General features: G+C 34.1%; 4 protein-coding genes and 1 pseudogene across 4 annotated transcripts; 2 read left to right on the top strand and 3 right to left on the bottom strand.

Moving 5' to 3' along the window:
- Nucleotides 1–916: 916 nt before the first annotated feature.
- On the top strand, nt 917–5,350 carry LOC120081913 (proline transporter 1-like). Its single transcript, XM_039037093.1, has 8 exons — nt 917–1,173; nt 1,296–1,491; nt 1,866–2,090; nt 2,172–2,266; nt 3,338–3,527; nt 3,867–3,988; nt 4,360–4,575; nt 4,687–5,350. The coding sequence occupies exons 2-8, from the start codon at nt 1,416–1,418 to the stop codon at nt 5,062–5,064; spliced, it is 1,302 nt and encodes a 433-aa protein (XP_038893021.1). The 5' UTR covers nt 917–1,173; nt 1,296–1,415; the 3' UTR covers nt 5,065–5,350.
- Nucleotides 5,351–7,956: 2,606 nt separating this feature from the next.
- Nucleotides 7,957–8,646, top strand: LOC120081024. The gene has a single exon (XM_039035704.1). The coding sequence runs from the start codon at nt 7,957–7,959 to the stop codon at nt 8,644–8,646; it is 690 nt and encodes a 229-aa protein (XP_038891632.1).
- A 2,532-nt stretch (nt 8,647–11,178) lies between these two features.
- LOC120081023 lies at nt 11,179–12,562 on the bottom strand. Its single transcript, XM_039035703.1, has 4 exons — nt 12,335–12,562; nt 11,969–12,028; nt 11,439–11,924; nt 11,179–11,361 (listed from the first exon to the last, which is right to left on the bottom strand). Exons 1-4 carry the CDS (start codon nt 12,560–12,562, stop codon nt 11,194–11,196), a joined length of 942 nt encoding a protein of 313 aa, XP_038891631.1. The 3' UTR covers nt 11,179–11,193.
- Nucleotides 12,563–13,991: 1,429 nt separating this feature from the next.
- LOC120081768 (17.8 kDa class I heat shock protein-like) lies at nt 13,992–14,697 on the bottom strand. Its single transcript, XM_039036924.1, has one exon. The coding sequence runs from the start codon at nt 14,581–14,583 to the stop codon at nt 14,104–14,106; it is 480 nt and encodes a 159-aa protein (XP_038892852.1). The 5' UTR covers nt 14,584–14,697; the 3' UTR covers nt 13,992–14,103.
- A 9,614-nt stretch (nt 14,698–24,311) lies between these two features.
- Nucleotides 24,312–25,001, bottom strand: LOC120080789 (annotated as a pseudogene).
- Between the last annotated feature and the right edge of the window lie 1,787 nt (nt 25,002–26,788).

The raw sequence follows: 26,788 nt of genomic DNA, 5'->3' as shown, positions 1-26,788 counted from the left end.
AAACGTTATCAACGATATAACTTAGATATATATCAATTAAATGAATGATATCAATGATATTAGTGATATGACTTCTATCGGCGATAGAAGCTATCAACGATAGTTATCTATAGACCTCCCATTGGTAGACTTCTATCACTTATAGCTTTAAATATTAAGTTTTGAAAGTTGATAATTTCTTTTCAAAACTGATAACTACTTATAAAAGTTTATTTGATAGTCACTAATAACCTTAAATATTAATATTTCAAATTTGATTTCAATTGATAAAAGTGTATCAATGATAGTCACTGATAACTTATAGCAATTAGAAGCTAATATTTCAAGTGTTACTATTTGAAGATTGTATTAATATTTCTCAAATTGAAAGCTATCATTGGTAGCTACTATCAGTGATAGCTTTTAATTTGAGAAAACCAAAAGAAGAAGTGCAAAATTGCAGACTATGCGTGGGTTTTTAGTCACTAATATTGGTATAACTAACAGCTATTATTAATGATATCTAACACTAATTTTGTGACTTATCCCTAATATGTTTGCTACCTCTTTTATCATTTGGGCCCGATTTCTATTTGTACAACCAACTCTTAGAAAAAAATAATAATAATAAAACACAAAAACGTAACGTTAGCAAAGGAGGTTAGTGATTGAATTTTTCTTCAAGTAAAAAGATGATAAGATCTTTTTTTAAGTGGCCCACGTACACTGCACAAACATTAAAATATAATACAAAATAGGAAAAAGAATACGTTATGATTATTTTTCTTTTCAAATATTTTATAGATCTTTGATTCACCATTTGCTCGAAAGTATCTAAAAATTTTCAAAGAAGATTTGAGTAATTTAAACATAAAATGCCCATCATTAAATATTATAAAGAAAATTGTAAGGTGTAGAAATAAAGAAAGAGAACATCTATTTTCAATGGGAAAACAAAAAGAAAAAAAAAGGAAATAGCTCTGTTTGAGGAATATGTTAAATTGACCCATTACCCTTCGATTCGCATTTCCATCGGAGAAATTTTAGTCCATACAGAGATTCTTCTTCGTTCTTCTTCTTGGGTTGCGTAAAGAACTTACGGCCCTTTCATATACCCGCCAGCTCCAAGTTGCTATGTGAATTGTGAGAAGAAAAAAAAAAGAACAGGGGAAGCGAACAGGGACTGAGATATTTGTAAGCGCGCTCTCTCTCGCTCGCTTTTTTTCCAGCAGAGATGTGTTAAATATAGATTTTCCACAAATGGGTGAATCTTAAATACGGGAATTTTGCTTCTTTTGGGCCCTTTGGGAACAAAGAAGGTGCAGCAGAGCGACGAGAAGTTCGCCCTCCTGGATTTGAATTGCATATTCGAACAGCGGGAGGCAGAGAGCGAGTCGCTCCTAGCTGTACGCCGGACAGTGGAACAACACCCAGTTATGGCACCAATCAACGATGTTGATGTGGAAAGAATGGAGGTTGCCGTACCGGAAACTGCTCATCAGATTAGCAGTGGTTCGTCTTTCTTCGTTTTTTGTCTTCCCTTTTTGCTTTTCTGCTGTGGGTCTCTCTCTTTCTGCAATTTGCTTCGATGGCGTCTTTATGGGAATCATGGGTTGCTTTAGATTGCTTTAGAATGCCCTTTTTCGCTTTTACTTTTGTGAAATCGAAGGATTTCAATGACCAATCGCCAAATGTTGGGATATGATTTGTCTTCTTTCCTCTTCAAACCCTAGTAAATAAACCAAGTTCATCTTCATTTCTTATTTGTCTGCTTTTGGGTATTTAGATTTCAGTGGAATTTTCCCTTCAACTTTATCCTGATATTGGGGTTTGTTCTCTAAATACCATCTATCAGCTAACTTCTTGTGTTCTTTTTCAACGCTCAGATTCATGGTTTCAAGTAGGTTTTGTCCTTACCACTGGTATCAACAGTGCTTATGTACTGGGATACTCAGGTACCATAATGGTTCCTCTTGGTTGGATAGCTGGAGTTGTTGGTTTAATTGCAGCCACAGCCATTTCATTATATGCAAATACTCTTATTGCCAAGCTCCATGAATTTGGTGGGAAGAGGCATATCAGATACAGAGATTTAGCAGGCTTTGTATACGGTATGAGAAGATAGTAAAGTAATGGAATGATTGTTTTGGCTCCTTTTTCTTTATTCCTTCCTGATGGCTTTCTTCTTGCAGGTAGGAAAGCTTATTCTCTTACATGGGGATTACAATATGTCAATCTTTTTATGATTAACGTAGGATACATCATCTTAGCTGGTCAAGCCTTGAAGGTCAGATTAATAGAACTATACTGATCTTGCTTTCAAACTAATGAAATTGCTATTTCTTAGTAGTGGAAAAGTCAAATAACTTGAAAATATGAACAATAGTCTAGTGTATTGGGGTAGGTATCTTGGTTTGACTATGATCCTTCCTTGCTCCATTTTTTATGACTCTCTTAATTTGACTGCACAAGAGTCGAGAATATTACATCTATGCGTATACTTTTGAAACACACTAATCTTCCTTTTGTTGCCATCTGCGGTCTTCTCATCCCCAATATCGAACTTAATATTTCTTTTGTTTCCCATGGAAAAGTCTTACTTTTGACCTATTAAAATCTAGTCTGATAACAGTATTAAATATGTATAAGAAAATGTCGATAATCTAGGTACTTTAATAGGCCAGGACTTTAGGGAAAGTAGATTAAGAAGATCAATCATTTTGGTTTTATTGAGATAAACTTACTTCCCTTCCCCTCCCCTTGTTTAATATGGATCAAAGATGGTCTATCTTTTCCCAGTCATATATTGAACTGTACCAAAATGTCTACTATAGTACCATTAATTAACTGATGAGGAAAGGAAAAGGAAGTTAATATCTAGAGAAAAGTTTGGGCAGAGTAATGGAACTTTATTTCAATATGGAAAATACTCAGGTGCATTCCTGGCAGCACTTATCTTTGTGCATCCCACCAAATTGTCCTCTCATACATTGCCACATGGAAAATTCCTATTACTTTTTTAATAAATAATTTAAGTTCATTTTTTTTAATGTGTGTGATAAGAGAGAGATACATAAAGAGATGGGTGCATCTTGGGATGCACTAAGTATTGCTCTTTCGGTACCACTTTTCTGACAAGTATAATTAAAGAAAGAATGTAAAACACGAAAAGAAAAGGTCAATTGTTCTGATTAACAACCTAAACAGATCACTTTTATCAGAATCCAAGTTTAGTTTTCAATTTATTTTGTTTGTATACCATGTCCTCTTATTGGAGACTATGAAAGTGGAACTAATATTTTGTTCAATATAGAATTCTATATTATATGACTCATGAGATTACTTGTCTGTTCTGCAGGCTGTTTATGTCCTCTTCAGTGATGAGCACGTTATGAAGCTTCCCTATTTTATAGCCATTGCTGGCGTTGTTTGTGCCTTGTTTGCAATATCAATACCCCATTTATCAGCTCTAAGAATTTGGCTGGGATTCTCAACTGTTTTCAGTTTGATATACATCATTGTTGCATTTGTACTGTCTCTTAAGGATGGTAAGTTTCACTTTCCATTGTCTAGTTCTGTCAATCTTTGCAATTGACTTGTTGCAACTAGAGTTCAATACATTCATTTCAAACCTAAGAAATTGAAATTAAAATTTTTTCTTGAACGCATAATATGATTTGAGCTAGAAGAAATTTTATTTCCATGAGAGAAGCTTCAGTTTTATAAAATCTCTGGAAATTTTTTTTTCCCACCTATAGTTCAGTTATCTCACGTTAATATCTCTTCCTCACATCATTGTTCTTTGTGCTTTCTCCACATTGGTTTTTGTTATCTAGCGCAAGACAATGAAACTCAATGAAATTCTTTTTCGGTTTCTGCTATATCAGGAGTCAACACATCTGCAGATTATAGTATTCCAGGATCGTCAACTAGCAAAATTTTTACGACGATAGGAGCAGCTGCTAATTTGGTTTTTGCCTTCAATACTGGAATGCTTCCAGAGATTCAGGTATGGCAAGAACTTACTTGATCCCTTGTTTTCTAAATTACATTACACCCTTCTTTTGCTCCCGGGATAAGATTGTTACCAGATTTTAAGCTCATAAACACGATTCAACTGTTGATTCAATAGAATCCTAGCTGAATTAAAATAAATCCAACAAAATCCAAGGTTTTGAAATTCTTATCCAGTTCTCCATTAAGTTCTATATGTATAAACTATAAAATTTTCACCACCTAAGTAGTAGGCAAAGGGCAAAGCTCCCGAGCAGCCTTTATTGTTTCCTTTCACATCTTTTCATCACTTATATACCATCTATGTTTAAACTTAAGATATACATGCTTCCGAACTTATCTTCTTCAAACCTTCATTGCTCACAGGCAACGGTGAGGCAGCCTGTAGTCAAGAACATGCTAAAGGCTCTCTACTTCCAGTTCACCGTTGGAGTCTTGCCCATGTATGCCGTTACTTTTATCGGATACTGGGCATATGGATCTTCCACCTCAACTTATTTACTCAACAGCGTAAATGGTCCAATTTGGGTGAAGGCAATAGCAAATATATCCGCTTTCCTTCAAACAGTCATCGCTCTGCATGTAATTCTCATCAATCTTCTCTTCTAACTATACTGTGCCTCTTTTTTCTTGATCGAGTATACGAGGTTCTCAATCCGTTTTAACTTGATGGTCTTTGTATTTTGCATTCAGATATTTGCCAGCCCAATGTACGAGTATTTGGACACAAGGTACGGGATCACAGGAAGTGCACTGAATGTAAAAAATTTGTCATTCAGAATAGGTGTGAGAGGAGGGTACCTGGCCATAACCACACTGGTCTCAGCTATGTTACCTTTCCTTGGAGACTTCATGAGCCTTACAGGAGCAGTCAGCACATTCCCACTTACATTTATACTTGCAAACCATATGTACCTTGTGGCAAAGAAGACCAAACTCACTTCTCTACACAAGCTTTGGCATTGGTTTAATGTTTGTTTCTTTAGCTGTATGTCTTTAGCAGCAGCGGTTGCAGCTTTAAGGCTCATAGCAGTAGACTCCAAAAACTACAATTTATTTGCTGATCTATGATCAAATTTACATTTTAATTCTTTTCAGATCTTGATATCTCTCAGTTTCTTCATAGATATGCTGCTCAGCTCTTTATTCCTAGTCTTAACATCGAGCTTTCACCAGATAATAATACCTATAGTGTGGCCTAGCTAGATTGCACTCTGTTCCCTCCGTCATTGTTTCCAAGTCTTTTTCCCTTTTAATCTTTTGTTGCATACTGAGTTTTGTGCTGTACTTTGTATTGATGAAAAGTGGAACAATATATATAGATATATATAAGAAAAAGAAAAAGGATTTAGCTTCATTTGATTGGCTCATTTTGATGTGATTGTTTGCTGCCTTGAATTACATCCATAAAGTATTAATTGTTTTCAATATTTTAAATTGCAAGTTGCAAGGAAAAAAATTATTAATTTATTGGCAAACATGTTTAAAACCTTGAAACAAAGGACACCTGAGTGCTTTTTACCTTAAATGTTTCACTTGTTATCTTTAGGGAAAATTTGTACGGATGACCCAAAAATTGGGTCCAAAATGTCAAATGACCCTTTTTAAAAAAAACAATGTCAATTAATCCTCTGTTGACATCATCGCTATACCAAATTATTTAATTTGCCCTTACACCGGTCTCAGGAGGTAAATCTCGCTATTGTCTGATGACACGCTCTCGCTTTTGTTCTCGCTTGAAATTCCCAGGTTGATGTGATTGCACATCAGTGTATTGTTGATTTGACAAAATGTCACGACGGAAGCCTCAAATCAATAATACCTAAACACAATACAATGAGGATTTTTTTAAACTCTAAACTCCATTTCAAAGTTGATTACTTCTCTGGTTTTCGACGGTGTTTTGTTGAACGGAGCTTTTTCGAATGGGAATTTCCAAGACTAGGCTTTTTCAACAAGGAACAGAACAGTTTTTTCCGAAAGGTGAAACATTATGTTGAGTTTGTTTAATTATTTTTGAAGGGTAGCATTACGAAATTTTGTATTGGGAGAGAATAAGAAAGAGGAAGAGTAAAAGAAAGAGCGAGATTTTGAGAGTGAGAGCGAGATTTTGAGCGAGAGCGAGATTGAGAGAGCGAGATTTTGAGAGAGAGCGAGAGTACACTTCAATTGCTTGTACAACTTAATGACAAATGTTCTCTTGCTTTGTAGGATGACAGGAAAGTGTCTATTTATTCGATTTGGAGGTACTTGGGACGAGAAAGAAAGTTCGTATATTGGGGGATAATTGAAAGGAATCGTTGTGCTCCCTACAGTGAATTATGAAGAACTTAAATCTCGCATTTACAAGGCTACAAAAATTAGTTCTTCAAAGTTTGATCTTATCCTGAAAGTTAAATATAATCTTGAATTTGAATCCCCTCCACAATGCATAACGGATAATGATGATCTTGAGTTCTTTCTTTTGCGAGAATAGGTTAGTAGACTTCAGATAGATAGCTGTAACGTTGAAGTCTAAACAGAACGAAAGGGTTGGAATGGAGTTTGGAGATTTGAGTCATGATGATACGGTTGTGGACAGACAATACGAGGAATCATATCAGTTTCATCGGAAAGAGGATGATATTCCATTATCTACCAACACTGATATTCCACTGTCTACCAACACTGTACCATCAACATTCGATTATATGGATTGTGGTCCTTCAGTGGATTTGGATGTGAATGAGCAACCGACAGGATTGAATGAAATAGATCGTGATCATGGAGATGTGCGTCATTCTACAACAGCTTCAATGGTTCCACCATCTGTGTCTTCAAGTCATAGGACAGAGTTGATTATGCCTGGCACTTCTTCATCTGGGACAGAGGACGTTGAAGTTGGTCAACTATTTTTGAGCAAAAAGGACTTGAAAATGAGATTGTCTATTCTGTCCATCAACATAAATTTTGAATTTAAGGTCAGAAAATCAACCAAGTCTCTATTCACTATTAAATGCATTTGGGAGACATGTAAGTGGAGCCTTCGTGCAGTCAAAATGGAAGGGCCTGATATAGTTAAGATCACAAAGTACTGTAGTTCGCACATATGTTCCATAGGAATTTTGAATCATGACCATAGACAAGCAACTGCTACGGTTTTTGGTCAACTCATCAAAGATAAGTTCACGGGCATAGAACATGTTTATAAACCTTGTCATATCGTTGAGGATATGAGAAGAGATTATGGCGTGAACATAAGTTATGATAAAGCGTGGCGTGCAAGGGAAGTCGCGTATGATCTCACTAGAGGTACTCCAGAACACTCATACTTCATACTACATGACTATGGAAAAGTGCTAAAAATAGAGAATCCGGGTACAGTCTTTGAGATCAAACTTGAAGATGAGGTGCATTTCAAGTATATGTTTATGGCATTAGGGCCTTGTATTAGAGGTTTTGCAAGCTGTCGGCCTTGTATTATTATTGATGGGTCGCACTTGAAAGAAAAATACAAAGGCACCATGTTGGTTGCGGTTTCTATGGAAGGGAACAATCAGTTATACCCACTAGCATATGCAATAGTGGATAATAAAACCGATCGATCATGGAAATGGTTTATGTCAAACTTGAAATGCAGTATCAGAGAACCCGATAATCTAGTGTTTGTGTCTGATCGGATGATATCTATTGGCAATGCTATTCATGCATTTTTTCCCACAGCATTTTATGGATTGTGCACATGGCATATAGAACAGAATCTGGTTATAAACTTTAAGAATAGCACGGTTATTGGGATATTTAGAGATGCATACGGTTATTGGGATATTTAGAGATGCAGCAAGAGCATTTCACATGATAGAGTTCCAGACAAAATGGGACGAACTCCGCAGTTTTAGAGACAGTGTTGTCACGAAATATTTAGAAGATATCAGTCTTCAAAGGTAGGCACGAGTTTACCAAACAGAACGAAGATATAATAACATGATATCCAATAGTGCAGAGTGTTTCAATTCCTTAACTAAAGAGTATCGATTGATGCCTATAGTATGCTTGATCGAACATGTTAGAGGAATGCTCCAATCGTGGTTCTACGAACAGAGGAATTACTGGGCATCTCGAACGACATTGCACTCTAACTACTGTGAAACCCGATTGGCAAGTGAAACTGATAAGGGCAGACGATATCGGGTAGAGTCCATTGATTGTTATCGGGTACACGTGCGAAATAATCGATTGGATGGTATTATCAATCTTCACACAAAAGAATGCACGTGTAAGGAATTTGAATCACTTGGTATCCCATGTTCCCATGCAATTGTTGCTGCCAGAGAAAGAAATATACCCATCCACGGTCTTTGCAGTCGATTTTATACAGTTGACTCTTTAATGACTGCGTATGCGGAGCCTATAAATCCACTTGGCCACATATCTGAATGGAAAAGACCTTCTGGATACGTAGAAAAGATTATCCTTCCTCCGAAGTTTGTGCCACAAGCTGGGCGACGGAGAGTGAGAAGAATACCATCAAGAGGAGAATTTTGCAGACAAATGAAGTGTGGTCGGTGTGGGAATTATGGACATAACCTCCAAAATTGTACTGAACCGCTTACAACCGTGCGACGTGCCAAAAATTCCAGAGACCGAGACACAAACACCCCTCATCCAGTTTAGTTATAAATACCATTGACCATTTCATATGTCATACTTGTAACATACTTCATACTTTTTCATACTTGTAACATACTTCATATTTGTAACACTTGATACTTCATACTTTCATCTTGTAAACAAAAAAAATAAGAAGTTGGAGTATTTATATAATAGCAATATTCATACTCTCTCAATCTTCATACTTTCATTGTCATACTCTCTCAGTCTTCATACTTGTAACAAAAATGGATAACTTCATACTCTCTCAATCTTCATACTGAAAACAAAAAACAATAATTTCATACTCTATCAATCTTCATACTTGTAACAAAAGTGGATAACAAATACTCTCTCAATCTTCATACGTGTAACAAAAAACAATGACTTCATACTCTCTCAATCTTCATACTTGAAACAAAATGGATAACAAATACTATCTCAATCTTCATACGTGTAAAAACAATGACTTTATACTCTCTCAATCCTCATACTTGTAACAAAATGGATAACAAATACTCTCTCAATCTCGCTCTTTCAATCTCGCTCTCTCTGAACATCTTGCTCTCTCAATCTCGCTCTCTCTTACAATCTCGCTCTCTCTCAATCTCGCTCTCTCTCACAATCTCGCTCTCTCTGAACATCTCGCTCTCGCAATCTCGCTCTTTCAATCTCGCTCTCTCTTACAATCTCGCTCTCTCTTATAATCTCGCTCTCTCTCAACATCTTGCTCTCTCAATCTTTGAACTTTGAACCTTGAACCATATAATGTTCTAAGCTCAATTATAAATGTTCTGATAAAATTTTGATGTTGAACTTTGAACTTTGAACTTACATGTTCTGATAAAATTCTGATACTGATAAGAGCAGTAGCAGAACACATCCAAAACCAATTATACAATGAATGTTTTTACAGAACACATACTTGAAACAAAATGGATAACAAACAAAGATTATACAATGAATATTCTTTCAATTGGATGTGTTGTATAATTGGTTTTGGATGTGCTCTGTTCTGATACTGATAAAATTCAATTATATAATGAAAAGTGCAGTAGCTCCATTATACATAAAAAATGCATGTTCTGATAAAATTCTGATATTGAACTTTGAGCTTTGAACTTTGAACTTTGAACTTTCATAAAAAATATATGTTCAATTATACAATGAATGTTTTTACATACATAAAAAATAAATGAATATTTTTACAAAGAATAAAAAATACAATGTTCTATACATATAAAAAATATGGAGTGTTTGCCCATAGCTGACACGTTAATTGCATCTTATATTCATTCATCTTTTCCTGAGTGATTACGGATGGATCAGCACCAGTCACCAGGTGTTCTAGAAGTTTTATTGCGAAGATGCCACAATCAAGCGACCCGTGTTGTATGTCGACGTTCTTAGGTCGTGAGATTTTCCAACGGGCTATGGACAGGTCCGACTTTGATCGATCCACATTATAGTAGTGAAGTAGGGATGGTATTGTGACTATCAATGGCTCTAGCCAATTCACCAGCTTTGTCATTGGTGTGTACGACAGAAGTGAATCGAACACGAATATGTGGCCTCTGTTAATGTCCATGGCAAGGACCTTCTAGTGGTCATTGATATTCATCGCCGTGTAAACAAAATCCACATCTGCCCATTTGACATCGAATTTACCGATGACGTAGTCCTTATACGTGTCTTCATCTTCCCAAGCTAGGGCAGCCTCCAGAAGTGACTTATTCTTTATTCTTTTAAATATCTCGCCACGAGCATTGAGGTGACTCTGTCAAATAAAATGAGAAGTTAAGTAAAGAAGTAAAGACCAGGAAACTTAACGAAATGAGAAGTTAAGAAACGAAATATCAAAATTTACTGTTACACCAATTGGCAAGATGGTGAACTTATGCATACACATGTCGGGTTGGGTATACATTTTATCTTTCATAAAATAAAATAAAGTGTTTATGGTCTGCACAATAAAAGAATATGTCAATAAAAGTACAAGATAGCCAACATGTAAAAACGTAAAGACTAGGACACTTACATCGCACTCGACCAACGAATTCGGGGTAATCAATTCCTTGAAGAATTACTTGTCGAGTGGTTTGAAGGAGTTCTCTCGAACCTCGTTGTTTTTATTGTCGTCCGAGATCCAACCCATCATTTATGTCATGATATTGTGTAGAATGGCGTGTGCTATGTTATATGTGACGATCGATCTGGATGTTGACGTAGCTACACCTGGGAGAGGATGTTTAGCCACACTTTTCTTTTTTACTTGGGCTGGGGGTGTATATTTATCAACCGGTTTTCTCTTACGACTAATTCTTCAAGAATCCTACATAAACAGATAGCAAAACGTTACTCATTAAGAAATATAAAAATATAAACAAAGATTACTAATCAATAAATTACTCACCAGTGGAACTCCTTCTGTGGTCGTAACAATCCCAGAAGTTTCTGCCTCTGGGATGTTAGACATGTCAGCCTCTGTAGGTGGCGTGATGAGTAAGGTAGACATGTCGGGCTCTGTCTGTGGGATGTCGGCCTGTATAAGTTCAACGTCAATCGATGATGTCATGGTAATGATGGTTTCGGGCTGTATAGGGGGTTGGGAGTAGGTGAAGGGGTGGTATCGGGCTGTAGAGGGAGGATGGGGATTGGAGTGTCAGAAGCAGTCACAGTCGTATCGGGCTCCCGAGATGGGATGGGTGACCTGGTCATCTCCTCATTCACCGTGGAACCCTTCAATTAGTAAAGTAAAATGGTGAGTTCACGAACACGTAAAAGCTAAACACATAAAGAAATAAAAGGATGCAAACCTTGTGCATAGACTGCAACAATGAAAGGATGGTCGACAATTGCCCTTTCATGTCAGTCATGTTTTCCTCCATACTGAAGACATGACTATCTAAACCCGATATATGACCATCCAACCTCGATAGTGCGCTGTCAATGGACCACAGGTACGAATAAGTAGACTCGTCTGCATTGGCTCCCTCCCTGCGGCGGGCAGCATACTCAGGACACTCCTCATCCACAGGAGGCTCTGTACCGGAGTCCGCATGAAAGACATCAACTTGGTTTAACTCGTCCTCCTCGCGTACGTCCCTCATCATATCATCACTACGTGTGTATGTCCTTCCTTCCACCCTTCCATATTCAGCATCCTCGTGCTCAGAATGCTCGGGATCATCCTCTCCCTCCACCCTGATAACCTCATCATTGGCATCTCTATGAAGGTCATCACCGTCACTTTCACTCTCGGGACTACCCCCCTCACTCGTCGACCTTGAGCCACTTTCGAACTATCATCATCCGCACCTAGCTCAAATATAGGTTGTCGTTCCACTGGGGTATCCCGAAACTCCCTTTTAGCATTTGACATCACAGTGCCCTCTTTAACCTTTATCTGCATTAACAACCCAGTAAACTGGTTAGTGTCAATTTAACAACCAGATAAACATGTTATGCATAGAGTAAACTTACATTGTTAGACTTGAATATCTCTCTCTCGAGTACTTTGAAGGACACTAAGTGGGAGCATGACCATCGTAATATGCGTGGCAAAGCCACCTTGCTCCTTCGCTCCGCAATGTTCCTAGCTATCAATGAAGGTAGGATTTCGTATGCCCATACCTAAATAAAATTTAAAATATATTAAGAACAATAGTAATGTTAGATCAAACAACACGATTATTATGTTAATTAAATTTACCTGGAACGCTTTTGGAAATCCACGTAAGGAGTACTTCACAACGTAGTTTTTATTTGATTTGACCCTCGTCTTGTATAGACTGCTCTTATCATTCAAGGTAATCTTTAGGGCATCCAATGTCCTCTCCCAAATAATGGAATCCCAATCAAGACTATTGTAGTACTCCAAGCTTTGAACGTCCTTGAAACGTTTGAGGTCGACTGCATTTTTCTGCTTGTTTTTCCCCATCATTGCGATCTCAGTATAGTAAACTAGGTTGATCTTCACAGCATCATCATCGTTTTCAAACTCTAAGTTCTTGTATTTTTCTTCAAGTTCACGGAGGTGTAAAGTGTCCTTCGTCACTCGATTACCAAAATACTTGATGGCAAGCTCATATGAGGATTGCTGGTTCCGATCAACTCGTGATGGGGATTGCCACAAACCAGTCATCACCAAAAAGTCATCCTTCGAAAAGGTGACAACCTTCCCACAGACNATCCTTCGAAAAGGTGACAACCTTCCCACAGACAGCGAATGTCATTGAGTCTAATTTTGTCCTCTTCACTTCTCTGAGCAACATGTGATGGACAATTGGGTTGTTGAACACCATATCAACGACAACAAATTGCCCAAAAATTGTTCTCTTGAACATGGCCAACTGCGTTGGCGTGAGCTTCTCTTTGACAATCTTGTTTGCATTGACAATGTGGGCCAAGCTGGTTACTTGACCGAGAAATCTGTCAGCTTCAGCTATTCTGAAACGTGTAGCCATCTTAAATCACTTATGCATTTATTAAAAAATTCAATCAGTAAACTCCTTCAGAAAAAAAATATAAAACAACATTCTGTTTAAATCTCGCTAGAATGGCCCTCGCTGGCATTGCTCTCGCTCGCTGGTATCGTTCTCGCTAGAATCGATCTCGTTAGAATCGCTCTCGCTGGTGTCGCTCTCTCCGGTGGCGCTCTCTCCGGTGTCACTCTCCCTTATCTCCCTCATATTCTCTCTTTTTACTCGTCTTCAATCACATAACACATCGAAAACCAGAAAAACAAACAAAAAAAACCATAGGTTCACTTATCTCTCCAGTGTCGCTCTCTCCGGCGTCGCTCTATCGATTTCACTCTCACTTATCTCGCTCACAAACTCTTTTTACTCGTCTTCAACCACAGAACACATCCAAAACCCAAAAAAAAAACAAAAAAAAAACCATATTGAAAGAAAGATTTACCGATAAGATTCGATTGAAAGCCGGAAGTAGAATCGTTTGCAAGCCGAAAATAGTTTTTTTTGTTTATGAGCAATACGAAGCCGTTAGCCTTGGAAAATTTGAATGAATAATAGTTTAGTTTTGGTGGATTTTCTCAGTAAAAGGGTAAGAAGACGAAGTAAGGGCAAATTAAATAATTTGGTATGGCGATGATGTCAACAAAGGGTCAATTGACATTATTTTTTTAAAAATGATCATTTGACATTTTTGGATCATCTGTACAAATTTCTCCATGTTTAGGATGTAAGCCTGCAACAAAAAATCTAACCTTTTTTTTTCTTCTGCCGAAAATGGGCTGATTTGGTATAGAAACTCCCACGTATGTTTTCTTTATGAAATTTTAATGTCCACACATATTTTTTTAATATAACAACTGTTTAAAACATTTAAATTAGTACCCAAAAAAATATTTAAATTAATTTTTACATATTGCAATATTAATGTAATATTTTTTTTAAAAAAAAGATGTCAATGGACTTCATTTTAAATTACATTCTCAACCTTTCACTGAACACAACTTTAACCAGAGATGTCAATGGACTTCATTTCAGGCTTCTTCTCTTCCATTTTGGGCACTGTCACAGTCAGCACTCCATTGTCCATGTTGGCCTTCACCTCCTCAACTTTAGCATTCTCCGGCAGCCTGAATCTCCTCAAGAATTTCCCACTGCTCCGTTCGATTCTATGCCATTTGTCGTTCTTCTCTTCCTGCTCTTTGCTCCTCTCACCACTAATTTGCAACACCCTGCCTTCTTCCACTTCAACTTTAACTTCTTCCTTTTTGATTCCAGGAAGATCGGCCTTGAAGATGTGGGCTTCCGGGGTTTCTTTCCAGTCGATACGAGCGTTGGCAAAAGCAGAGGTCTCACGAGCAGAGGAAGGGAGGTTGGCTAGTGAAGTTGAAAATGGGAAGCCTTCGAAGGGGTCCCAAACGTCCAATGAAAAGGGGTCGAAGACGTTGCTCCGGCGGCCACCAAAAATGCTTGGAATCAGAGCCATGGTTGTTCAAGTTTAAGTAGCAGAGGATGTTTTATTAAGAAACTGAGAGTGAACAGAGAATAGATGATAAAGTGGCTTGATATGTTGATTTGTCTGCTGGGATTGAAACATTTAAATAGGAGGTTATACAACATACTTGAAATTTCTGGAAAAATCTTCTTTCTGGTTTCTTCTAGGAGGAGAAGAAGATGATTTCAGAAGCTTCTACAATCTTCTGGACACTCTTAATTGAGGCTCCCTTAATTTTGTTCAGATGGGGAGTCTGACCAATTTCTTGGCCCTTTCATTTGGCCTTTCTTCCCCCGGAATTGAAAGGGTTTGATTACACTTAAATGTTAAAGGAAATTGAATTTTTTAGCATTAGATTTGGAAAAATAGCAAAATACAATATTATTTTGAGTTGTAGCTCATAACGTGAGTACCTTTATTGTTAATCTTAAAGTATCCTCATCGGCTTCTTTAATTACACTGAAATTAATCCAACGATTCACTTAATTGTATTGTAATTAACCCACAGATTTATAATTCAGATTGTATTAGTTTCCTTTCAAATTTGCCGTGTGAGCTAAGTTTCTCTTTCGAAGAAGATACTTTTACATAAATTTTGTTCATTGATTTAAAAATTTTCCAAATTTATATCTAAACAATCTTCTATTTTCAAATGTTGATTTCAATTTTCAAATCTCATATTGTATTAGTTTTTTTCTAACTCACTATTATATTTTTGTCATTATCTTTATTACAATTTAGTTTTAAACATTAAGTAGGAGAATATATCTAGTTTTTTTTTTTTTTTTTTTTTATAATTAATTATTCTTATTTTAAAACTGGAAATCATCATTATCTTTATTTTAAGTTCATTTATAAACATAAAATATAGTGTTGAATATAATTAATCTATTATCGTCGGTTGTATGGAATAGCTTTGGACAATGTGTCTATGAAGAGTTTGATAATCGGTTGATGGTGAGATTTGGCATCTATTATCGTTGCTTTTAATTTAATTTAATTTAGTGTAGTTATCAATCTTTCTTATAAGGTATTAAGATCTCTTTTTTTTTTTTTTTCAATTCGTTTGTCATTTTTACAACAGGAAAGTTGGTTTGATATTTTTCTAAAGGAAAATTAAAATATGTTATTTTTGCCCTTCTTTAAATTTCCATTTTGAAAAGTAAAACGTTTTCATGTTAGGGGAAAATAAAAAATCATTTTCTTATATAATTAATTAGTAATTAATAGATTTCAAAAATGCACCCAGTTCATATAATGAATTTATTAAAAGTACACGTTTTTAAAATCATACCAACCAATAATTTCTTTGTATTAAAAATAAATTTTATCCAAATTAAAATTTTTGAATTATTAAGGTCTCATTTTGGTAACTATTTGGTTTTATGTTTTTTGTTTTTGAAAATTAGTTTCGCTACTTCTACTTCTAAATTTTTTCCTTTATTATATAATTTTTACCAATAGTTTAAAAAATCAAGCCATATTTTAAAAATTAAAAAGAGTAACTTTTAAAACTTGTTTTTGTTTTTGAAATTTGGCTAAAAATTCAACTATTATATTTAAGAAAGATGCAAATTGTTGTAAGAATGAGGAGGAAATAGGCTTAATTTGCAAAAACCAAAAAAAAAAAAAAAAAAAAAAAAAAAAAAAAAACGAGATGGTTGCCAAACAGGTCTAAATTTTCACTCTAAATATATTTTTTTTCCATTTAAAAGATTTGACTTGGTAATTTAGAAATTCTAACAACCAAATTCATGATTACATACTTGAGAGTGGATAATTCTATAAATAAGGGACAGAAATTGTTGAGAATAAGAAAAGAATTATGAGTTAAGTATTTTTCTTTCCTCTTCAATCTTCCAATTTCGAATTCACCATTTTTGTTTCGTTGATGAGCTCATCTACAAAGGTGAACTGCTTCCTATAGATCTCTATGTAGTTGGGACAACGAGTCAACTCGGTATTCATATGGCAAAAAATCACAACTCCGATCCTAATTAATTTATAGAATTCCACAAAGTAGAGTAAATACTTCTCACTATCTTCAGTATTTAGAGAAAAATAGATAAAAAATAATCTAAAGCCTGAAAATGTATTAAGATCATCTTGAATAAAGACAACTCCCAACATAGTGGACTAATTGAACCACTTGAAAAACTCTTTTTGTATTTCTTCATCTCCTTTCTATTTTTTCTTTCGAATCTAATTTCTGCAAATCGGATCGTCTTCAAGGTTTCTTCTTCTTCGCCAAAGTTGCGAGGAATTCAAAGAGTAAAGTGAGGAAGAGATTGATTTTGAGGTTTAAAAGTAAAAACGTGTGAAAGATAAGTGTTTCTCAATACTTAGTGTATAATATGTTATCAAGGTAATGGATTAATCAAGTTGTAAATTTTTTTTTCCTTTCAATTGTAAAATCGATGAATATGTTCTATTTAATTGCAATGGGAAAGAAAAGTATTATAAACCTTATTAGATATTCTGTACCAAAATGTCAAAAGTTTAAAGGGAGACGATAATAGTGAGGTATCTCAAGATGCACCAATCTCTATGTTTTTTCTCTCATCATTCATACCAAAAATGAATTAAAATATTTTAAAATGAAAATAAAAAATTTTACCACATGACAAATTATGATTGGATAACTTAATAGAATGCACAAAGATAGGTGACTTTGAGATGCACTAAGTATTTTCTTAAAAAAAAAATAAAAAAGTCCTTAAGGATTACTAGGATGCTTTTTATTTTTAAAAGATTAATAAGAATGTCAAAATACAAAATGACTATTTTGCCCTTCAATATAAAAACCCTCATAATTATCTTCTAAAACTTTTATTTTTCATTTCACCCTCATCTCTCTCAATCAAGTCTCGAATTCTTTTTCACTAGTTTCTTTTTAACTCTCTCCGGCTCTAGTAATGTTTTCCATTCTCCCAAATTTATACTAAGAATTTACATTATTGCTATAGATTTTGGATTTTCTATTTTTTTCTCAACATTTTCTATTTTTTTACAACTTCATCCTCTTACTTTTTCTTTGTAACTAACAAAGTGGATTTTTTTCATATTTGCTATAGATTTTGGGTTTTCTTATTTATTTTGTTCTCAATATTTTTTCCAACCTAATTCTCGCACATGTTTTACAACTTACCTAGATTATTATTATTATTTTTGAGTTTTCTAACTTATTTTAATTTTACCATTTTATTTTTCCAATTGCATTCGTTTACATTTTTTTTTTTCTAATTTAGTGGCTTTTTTCCTCATACCTTATTGATGCGAAAAATATTTTACAGACCATTTTGGATCTTTTTTTCTTTCATCTTCTTGTGAAAAAAAAAATCTATCAACAATTATTATTTACGTACTAAAATTTTCTCCATTTCTTGATAAACCTACTCATTTCACTACAAGCAAAAGATATAATTTCAAATTGGGTTCTACATCTTGTGGCGCTTGAATTTTTCTTAAGACGAGAAAGTGCGAAAAGATTTACATAAACTCAACCTTTATATGCTTGATTTTTTTTTCTTATAGTTTCTTGCATTTTTTTAGGCTTTTGAAACTTTTCTTTTTTGCAGGCTATGAAAAAAAAAATTTATATACCAAAATTTTAAGCTTTTTAAAAAATTTATCGCACCTTCACATTGCGAGGATATGCAATAAAATTTTTATGCACGAATTCTCGCACTTGCTCTTTGCAAGAAAATTTTCGGATCTTTAATATTAATATTGTTGTTTTCAAAACTTATTAGAGAAATATTGTTGTTTTGGGAGTTCGAGGGTTGAGGATTCGACTAATGTAGAGGTCGAACGTTGAGAACTCGAAAAACAAACAAAAACTTGGAAACAATATGTAAATTAGGATTGTCGAGGGTTGAAGTTTTGACAAACAAAGAAACACTTTAGGGTTGTCGAGGGTTGAAGTTTCGACATACATGGAAATCTCGCTAATTTTGTGATGAGGATCTCGCTCTAGAAGGGAATCTCGCTAATTTTGTATAGTCGACATACATAAGAGTTGAAACTTCAACCCTCGACAAGGAAGATAAGTGGGTGAAGTAGATTGTAAGAGAGAGCGAGATTGTAGGAGAGAGCGAGATTGAAAGCGAGATTGTAGGAGAGAGCGAGATTGAAGGAGAGAGCGGCCATGACTAATGCTCTTTACACAATCAGGATAAGCTTAGTCTAATTAATCCTATGCAATCATCCCATATCATCAACATTTCTCATACATACGTTGTTAAAAGGTTTTAACTATATCATTAATGGATGCTATGTTATCATTAATTAGTACACTTTGAATTAACTCAAGATGTTACATATATGTAAGGTAAAATGTTCAAACTTCCATCTTTTATATAATTAAACTAAAAACAAAGGTTTAGTTATGCAAGTTACCACGCTTGAGAATGGACTTTCATCTAACATGATTTACATACAAACAAAATAACCAATATTCTGAGAAAATAATGATAAATTCTCTCAGTAGGCAACGGTGGAGATAAATTCAATGATTGAATAAAATGGCGAAAGATTGATTCTTAGAGATGTGTTTGTATATTACTTCCATTGGAGCTTCCATTCTCAGAGATTGTAGGAGAGAGCGAGATTGAGAGAGCGAGATTGAAGGAGAGAGCGAGATTGAGAGTATCTCGTTGAACATCTCGCTCTCTCTGAACATCTCGCTCTCTCCTACAATCTCGCTGAATATCTCGCTCTCTCCTATTGTATATTTAATTTTTTTATATTATAAAGTTGTACATTATTCTTTTAATTAAATTGTACATTATTATTTTAATTAAGTTGTACATTATTCTTTTAATTAAGTTGTACATTATTCTTTTAATTAACTTGTACAATATTCTTTTAATTAACTTGTACATAGCTTTTAATTAACTTGTCTTGTAAATTATTCTTCTAATTAAGTTGTACATTATTCTTCTAATTAAGTTGTACATTATTTTTTTAATTAAGTTGTACGTTATTCTTCTAATTGAGAAACAAATATTTTTTTAATTGAGAAATAATTTTTTTTTCAGATCATGGCTTTAAACCCAGGACCTGTTGATCCCGATGTTTTGTACGACCAGTCCATTCATCGATCATCTATTGTATGGCGAGACAGTACTGGAGAAATATCTTGCAGGCGTTCGAGAGGCAGTTCTCCAGCACACTATCCCGCTCCACCCTCGAATTAACTGCTACTGCACACATCTGGATTCTATGGGGTTGCTAGATTAGTATTTATTCAATTGACTGGCATCTGATCAAAGCCTTGGTCGAGAGATGGAGGGCCGAGATGCATGAATTCTATATGTTTGTTGGAGAGTCTATCACTCTACAAAGACATAGAAGTGTTGTTAAGGTTACCTATTGACGGTGAGCCGGTCACCGGAGTGATGTATGATGATTGGTTAGAAGTTTGTCAACTTCAGTGTGACCCCACCTGCCGACAAGACTAAAGGATCGAGGTTAAGTTTAATATGGTTAGGAACACAATTTTGTCAGCTCACAGATGATGCAGACGAGGAAACCGTCATAAGATATGTGCGAGCATATATATTACAAATGATGAGTGGAAGTCTCTTTTCAGATAAATCAAGCCATTTTGTTCACTTGATGTTCCTGCCACTGTTAGCTAATCTCCATGATGCGGGACAGTATTTGTGGGGTGAAGCATGCTTGGCATGGTTGTATAGACAACTATGCAAAGCAACAAGACCTGAGGTTCGAGAGATAGTTGGGCCTCTCATACTTTTGCAACTATGGGCTTGGGAGCAATTCCAACAATGGCTCCGCAACTACATGTTAATGACGCTCAGTTAGTTAGACGAGCCTACAGTTCTCGATATGTTGTTTTAATTCAATTTAATTTTTATATCACTGATCTAGTTAATTTAAATTCTAAATTATCAATTTAAAAATTTAGGTGGAGAGACAAATTTTATGTGACTAGAACAGCCATACATATAGTCAGCCAGTATAGATACATGTTTGATCTGCTTCAATCTGAACAGGTACATTACACTGAACCTAATTGATTAGTTTATACATATTTTTATTGTATTTGTCTTTAATATTCTCTAATATAATATTTTGTGTTTCAGGTTATTTGGGAGCCGTACAAAATTATTATGCATACTTTGTCTAATTTTTGTACGAATGGTCAAAACATATGGCGACGATGAGTCCTCTCATATGTTTTCACATTGGTGAGTGGTATCTTCCTGACAGGGTGATGAGACAATTCGGTTTCAGCAGGATGTCCCATCGCCTTGTAATACCGAAGCCGTACTGCATGATATTGATCTGGCTGGAGAATGGTCCCAAAAAGTTGCACATTTGGTAGTGCAATGGCACTATCGTGCAAGGTTTATTGCAGTGGGGGTTTCTCTTGAACAGTTTGACACAGATGTCACTCGTCCGGGAGCAGCTGTGGGTCATTTGGTAAATGAATATTATTGAATTATTTTTAATTTAAATTTATTTTAATATTGTCTAATTGTTTTATAATTCACAGAGATCGAACAACCGTAGACTCCGTGAGGTAGCGAATGATCCGAACCAAGTTCTTGCTATATGTAGTCACAACCAAAGCTATATGGAGGAAATTCATTATATGTACGATATACCTATTATTCCTCTACTAGCTCCTAGACGTAAAGGACCTGTTCGGGAAGAGGATGAGTTTGATGAGGTTGCACATAATGCGGAAGAGTTGCCCCCTATGATGCAGACGCAGAGTCAAACTGATTATGTTAGTCCTATGATGATGATGCCAGCATTTGGTTCAGGACATTATGATTCAGAGGCTGGTCCTTCGTCTTCATACGTGCATGGATATGGTCGGGGTCGTGTGGAAAGCATAATGAATATTTATATTATGAAGTGCCTACAGAGATACCAGAGCAACATCAAGAAGAACACGAACAACCTCAAGTTCGAAGTCGACGACGACAACCAGCTCGAAATCGACGACGTCCGCCTTGTGGGACACATTGATTTTTGTAATTATTTTTATATATATGAGATATTTAATTTATATTTTTTTATTTTTATGAGACATTATTTTTTTAATTTATTCTTTATATATTATGAATAGTAATATTTTTGATATAGAAACTTTAAATGTCACTGACATAAATAATAACATCAGATAGTCTAAATCTAAAAAGTAGGTAAGTAAAAACTTCAATATTCAAATTTACATATTTTAGATAATAATTTGAGGACATAATAAATCAAATCAACACTCAAAACCTTTACAAGTCTATAAATAAGACTAATTGATATAAAGAACAGAAATTTTAATCACAGTAGTGAGGTCAATAGTCTAAAAGATTTTATAATAATGATCTTGGATTCCTTTTGTACATTTGGTACCAAGATTTTGATGGAGTTTTTTTTTTTTTTTTTTTTTTTAAAAAAAAAATTATAAATAATAATAAAATATTTTTTAGAAATGTTTTTATAAAATGAAAAATTAAAAAAAAAAAGGAAGAAAGAAGAAGAAGGTGGAATAGGGAATTAAATAAAGAAAAAAGGAAAATTTGTACGGATATCTCACTCTCGCTAACATCTCGCTCTCGCTCAAAATCTCGCTCTCGTTCTCAGGATCGCGCTCTCGCTCTCAAGATCTCACTCTCGTTTTCAGGATCTTGCTCTCTCAAACTCTCGCTCTCTCTCCAATCTCGCTCTCTCTTACTCTTCCCTCTTTTGTTCTCTCCCAATACAAAATTATTTATAACACATTAAATAATTATGAGTGTTATGAGGAAGGTCTTTCGTTCTCTCCACATCAAATCGCTTGAGATGAAAAAAACTACCATTCTTAAAGTTTCCAAAAAAAAAAAAAAATCATACCAAAAAGAAAAAAACTGGAAACTCCCAAGTTAAGAAGTTTCGTGTCAGATATGCACCAATGAATGGGTTAGAAAGAATAACATATCAAGCTGGAAACTCCCAAGTTAAAAAAGAAAAAAATTGGAAACTCTCGCTCTCTCTCAGCTCTCGCTCTCTCTCAATATCTCGCTCCCTCTCTTACTCTTCCTCTTTTGTTCTCTCTCAATACAAAATTATTTTTAACACATCAAATAATTATGAGTGTTATGAGGAAGGTCTCCGGAATGAGGAAGGTCTTTCGTTCTCTCCACATCAAATAATTATAAGGAAGGTCTCCGAAATGATAATTAAACAGACTCAATAATAATGTTAGGACAAGGTCGAGGGTTGAAAATTCGACCTTCAAAGTTCGACCTATGTAGGTCGAATTTTCAACCCTCGACTTATTTAAAAAAAAATAAAAAACAACAATATTTTTACAATTAGTTTGAAAACAACAATATTTTCCTAAATAGTTTCTAAAAGGACAAAATTCTTTTAATTTTTTCAAATTTTATCAACCAATTTTTCAACTTTGTTTGTTTGTTTGTTTTTTTTTTTTTTTTTTTTTTTTTTGCACATTAAATTTTCTATTAACTAGTTTTTTGAGTTTTTGGATTTCTTTTCATGTATTCATTCTTATTGTGAGAAAAAAGCTTAACTTTAATTTTCAATGTTTATGAATAAATACGACAAAAAAATTCTATCATTAGTTGAAACAATTTCTTTTCTTTCTAATAGGGAATTGAATGACATATTCGCTGTAAATATGTAAGTTTTCTAGCACTTTCTTGTTACGAGAAGCTGCAAGAAAAATTTCAACACCTCCTTTTAGGGAGTTTCTCGTAGCAAGAAAGTGTGAGAAAAATTCACCGAGAAAATTTTGAGTTCATTTTTCTCTTACTTTTTTTTTTTTTTTTATTATAATTTTTCTCATATTTTCTCAATTCAAATTTTTTCTTTTGAACTTGTTTTATATTTCGCTATCATATTCTAAAACTTTAAAACATTAAAGGAAGAGAGAATTAGGGAGAATTAGGATGAATGGATAAAATAATCAACTCAACTCCACTCACATTTAAAGTTGGTTGTCAAAGTTGATAAAAAATATCAACTCAACCCAACTCTCTTCATTGTCAAATACAATATATATAACAATACTAACTAGTCTAAAAGATTATTGAATTTTATCTAATATATGACATAAAAATATAAAATTAGATTATTTTCTAAAGACATATTGTTATATGTAAAATAAATCTCTCACAAGAAAAGATCTAAAAATATCCTAATTTTTTCATAGAATCAAGAAATTCGAAAATTCCTTTAAATAAGAATAATCTAAATATCTAGAATATTTAAAAAAAAATCTTTTTAAATGACTTCAAGGATCTTTTTAAATGTTCATCCTTATATATTTTAAATAAAAATTTCTTTTTTCAAAAGAGACCGTTTCTCTTCCCAAAAGTCTACAATCAAGTCCATTACAATCTCTAGATAGATAATAGATATGTATAATCATATTCTATTCTATTATATTTGAACATATACTTGTTTGAATAAATTCTATTTCGTGGATCGTTTGAAATTTTATGTGTATTATTAAATATCTAGAATTTTAAAATATCTCATAAGGTTGAGACTTCAATTTTTTTTTTATCTGGTATGCTGATACTAATATTATATTAAATTTTGTATCTTACCAATTTACTTTCATCCTTGATCCTAATTTATTCAATTAGAAAAATCTGAACTTTGATAGATGAAAGTAATTCATATGTAACATTTGCTGAGTAATATGTTGGAGGAAGAACAGAAACTTAAGAAACAAATTTAGATTATATTCATTCTCATAAAATACAGTCAAATACTTTTCATGTATACAAAGTTATAAACATTACAGAATACACCAATAAAACTCATTATTCCACAATTTATTTAACAAACATAAGCAGAATGCAGAGCGCAGAACTCAGAAGGAACAACGTGGTGATGTCTAGCCAGAGATGTCGATCGACTTGATTTCTGGCTTCTTCTCCACCATTTTGGGCACTGTCACAGTCAGCACTCCATTCTCCATGTTGGCCTTCACCTCCTTCAACTTTAGCATTCTCCGGCAGCCTGAATCTCCTCGAGAACTTCCCACTGCTTCGTTCGATTCTATGCCATTTGTCGTTCTTCTCCTCTTGCTCTTTGCTTCTCTCCCCACTGATTTGCAGCACTTGGCCCTCTTCCACTTCAACTTTGACTTCTTCCTTTTTGATTCCAGAAGATCGGCCTTGAAGATGTGGGCTTCTGGGGTTTCTTTCCAGTCGATGCGAGTGTTGGCAAAAGCAGAGGTCTCACGAGCAGAGGAAGGGAGGTTGGCCAATGAGCTTGAAAATGGGAATCCTTCGAAGGGATCCCAAACGTCCAATGAAAAGGGGTCGAAGACGTTGCTCCGGCGGCCACCGAAAATGCTTGGAATCAGAGCCATGGTCGTTCAAGTTCAAAGCAGAGGATAACAAAGAGAGAAGAAAATGGATTTAATGACAAAAGTTTGCTTGAAATGGTGTATTGTTTGCTGCTAACTCCCAAGATGGCTTTCTAGTGGGGAGTTGAAACATTTAAATAAGTGGGCAGAGAAACATATTTTAGAAAATTTCTGGAAAGAAAAAGTTGCTTCTGGTTTATTCTTGGCGAAGAAGACGATTCCACGAGCTTCTTCTACCATGTTCTCGACCCATTTGGACTCTTCAATTGGGGGTTCAGTCATACCATTTTCTTTGGCCTTTCAATTGGGCTTCTTTTCATCCAAATTAAATAAAAGAAAACATTTTTATATAAAAAAATCCTCTTTTCGGTCATATATATCATAAATACTTTTACAATGTAATTTTTTACAAAAGAGGGTTTTAGTGTTAATTTGGAGAGAAATATGCATTTAATACGATTTTTTTTTTTCTATTTTCAATTAGAGAAAGAAATGAAATTTAATATCTTTTTTATTTTCCATTTTAATTTTTCATGTTGAATTTTTATATTATAGGATATATTTTATTGTTTGTTTTGCGTATTATATGTATATCGCTGGTATATGCAATATATTCTATTATTTATTTGGAATATTTCTAACAAAATATATGAAATATATTTGATATGTACTCAAATCAATTGGTATCACGACAACTTATTGGTTTTTTCTAGCGGATTCATGGTTATTTTTAAATATACCTTAGAACATGGTATTAGATATTTAGAAATATTATAATCAATATATGAAATATAAATGTACTCAAATAGAGGTTGTACCATTCAAAAGTCGATATATAATTGTCACATACGATAGTACAATATAAATCAAAAATTATACAAACATAAATTATTTACATTTATTATATATGATATGAAAACCCTATATTTTGAAAATTAGGAACTCCAAATGTTGAACCCCCTAATATCAAATTCTAAAAACTCGCCAATCAATTTACAACAATTCCAAAGTGAAGGATTAGATTTAGATTATCTTTTGATCAAAGACTAAGAGATGAGAAGAACTAAGTTTTTTACTCCAAGTTCAAAACATTCCAAAGTAATAATTATCATTTCTAACTTACTAGTATTGGAGGGTAAAATTAAAATTATATTTTAGTTTTTAAAAATATTTATGAAAATGGGTACTTTTATAAGAATATTTAGCAAATATAATCGTAGTTTTCTAATAATTACATCCTCTCTTCTCCCTCCTAATTTTCAATAATCTCTCACCTTCTTCTCTCTTTTCTTCTTTCACTTTCTCATATAGGGACTGGCCAACCCTAAAGGGGTGAATAGAGTTTAATCAAAACTAATCAAAACTTTTTACTAATGTGAGCTCAATTAACAAATTAACAAACTTTTGCTAACAAGTATTTAATCAATAAAAATTTATACAAAATAATCACTTTGAAATTAAATAAGAAATTAATCATCCACACTTTTAAAGCCACAATTTTTTAATGAATTCGTCAAAGGATATATAAATTTAAAGATAAATATATATGAGCAATTAAATTTAAGGAAAAAATTACAAATATTCTCAAAGCAAACAAAATTTTAAGAACAAATAATTGCCAAAATTAAATATTGAGGTATAGTAAATGAACATACCGAGAATTTTTAAGTGGTTCGGCACAATCGGCTTACATCCCACTTCCAAGCTCTTTCGGGTTTGTCCACTCAAATTTGACTTTTTCCATGGCTTTTAAAGTCGAATCGCTACAACGTTTTTTTTTTCGAGCGTCGTTTTCAAAAGAGAAGAAACAAACCAGGATACGTCTCTTCACATAAGAGTCTA

This window comes from Benincasa hispida, chromosome 7 (genome assembly GCF_009727055.1).
Source record: "Benincasa hispida cultivar B227 chromosome 7, ASM972705v1, whole genome shotgun sequence".
Classification (NCBI taxonomy): Eukaryota; Viridiplantae; Streptophyta; class Magnoliopsida; order Cucurbitales; family Cucurbitaceae; genus Benincasa; species Benincasa hispida.
The sequence above is the reverse complement of the archived record's forward strand: the minus strand, read 5'-3'. Positions and strand labels throughout refer to the sequence as shown.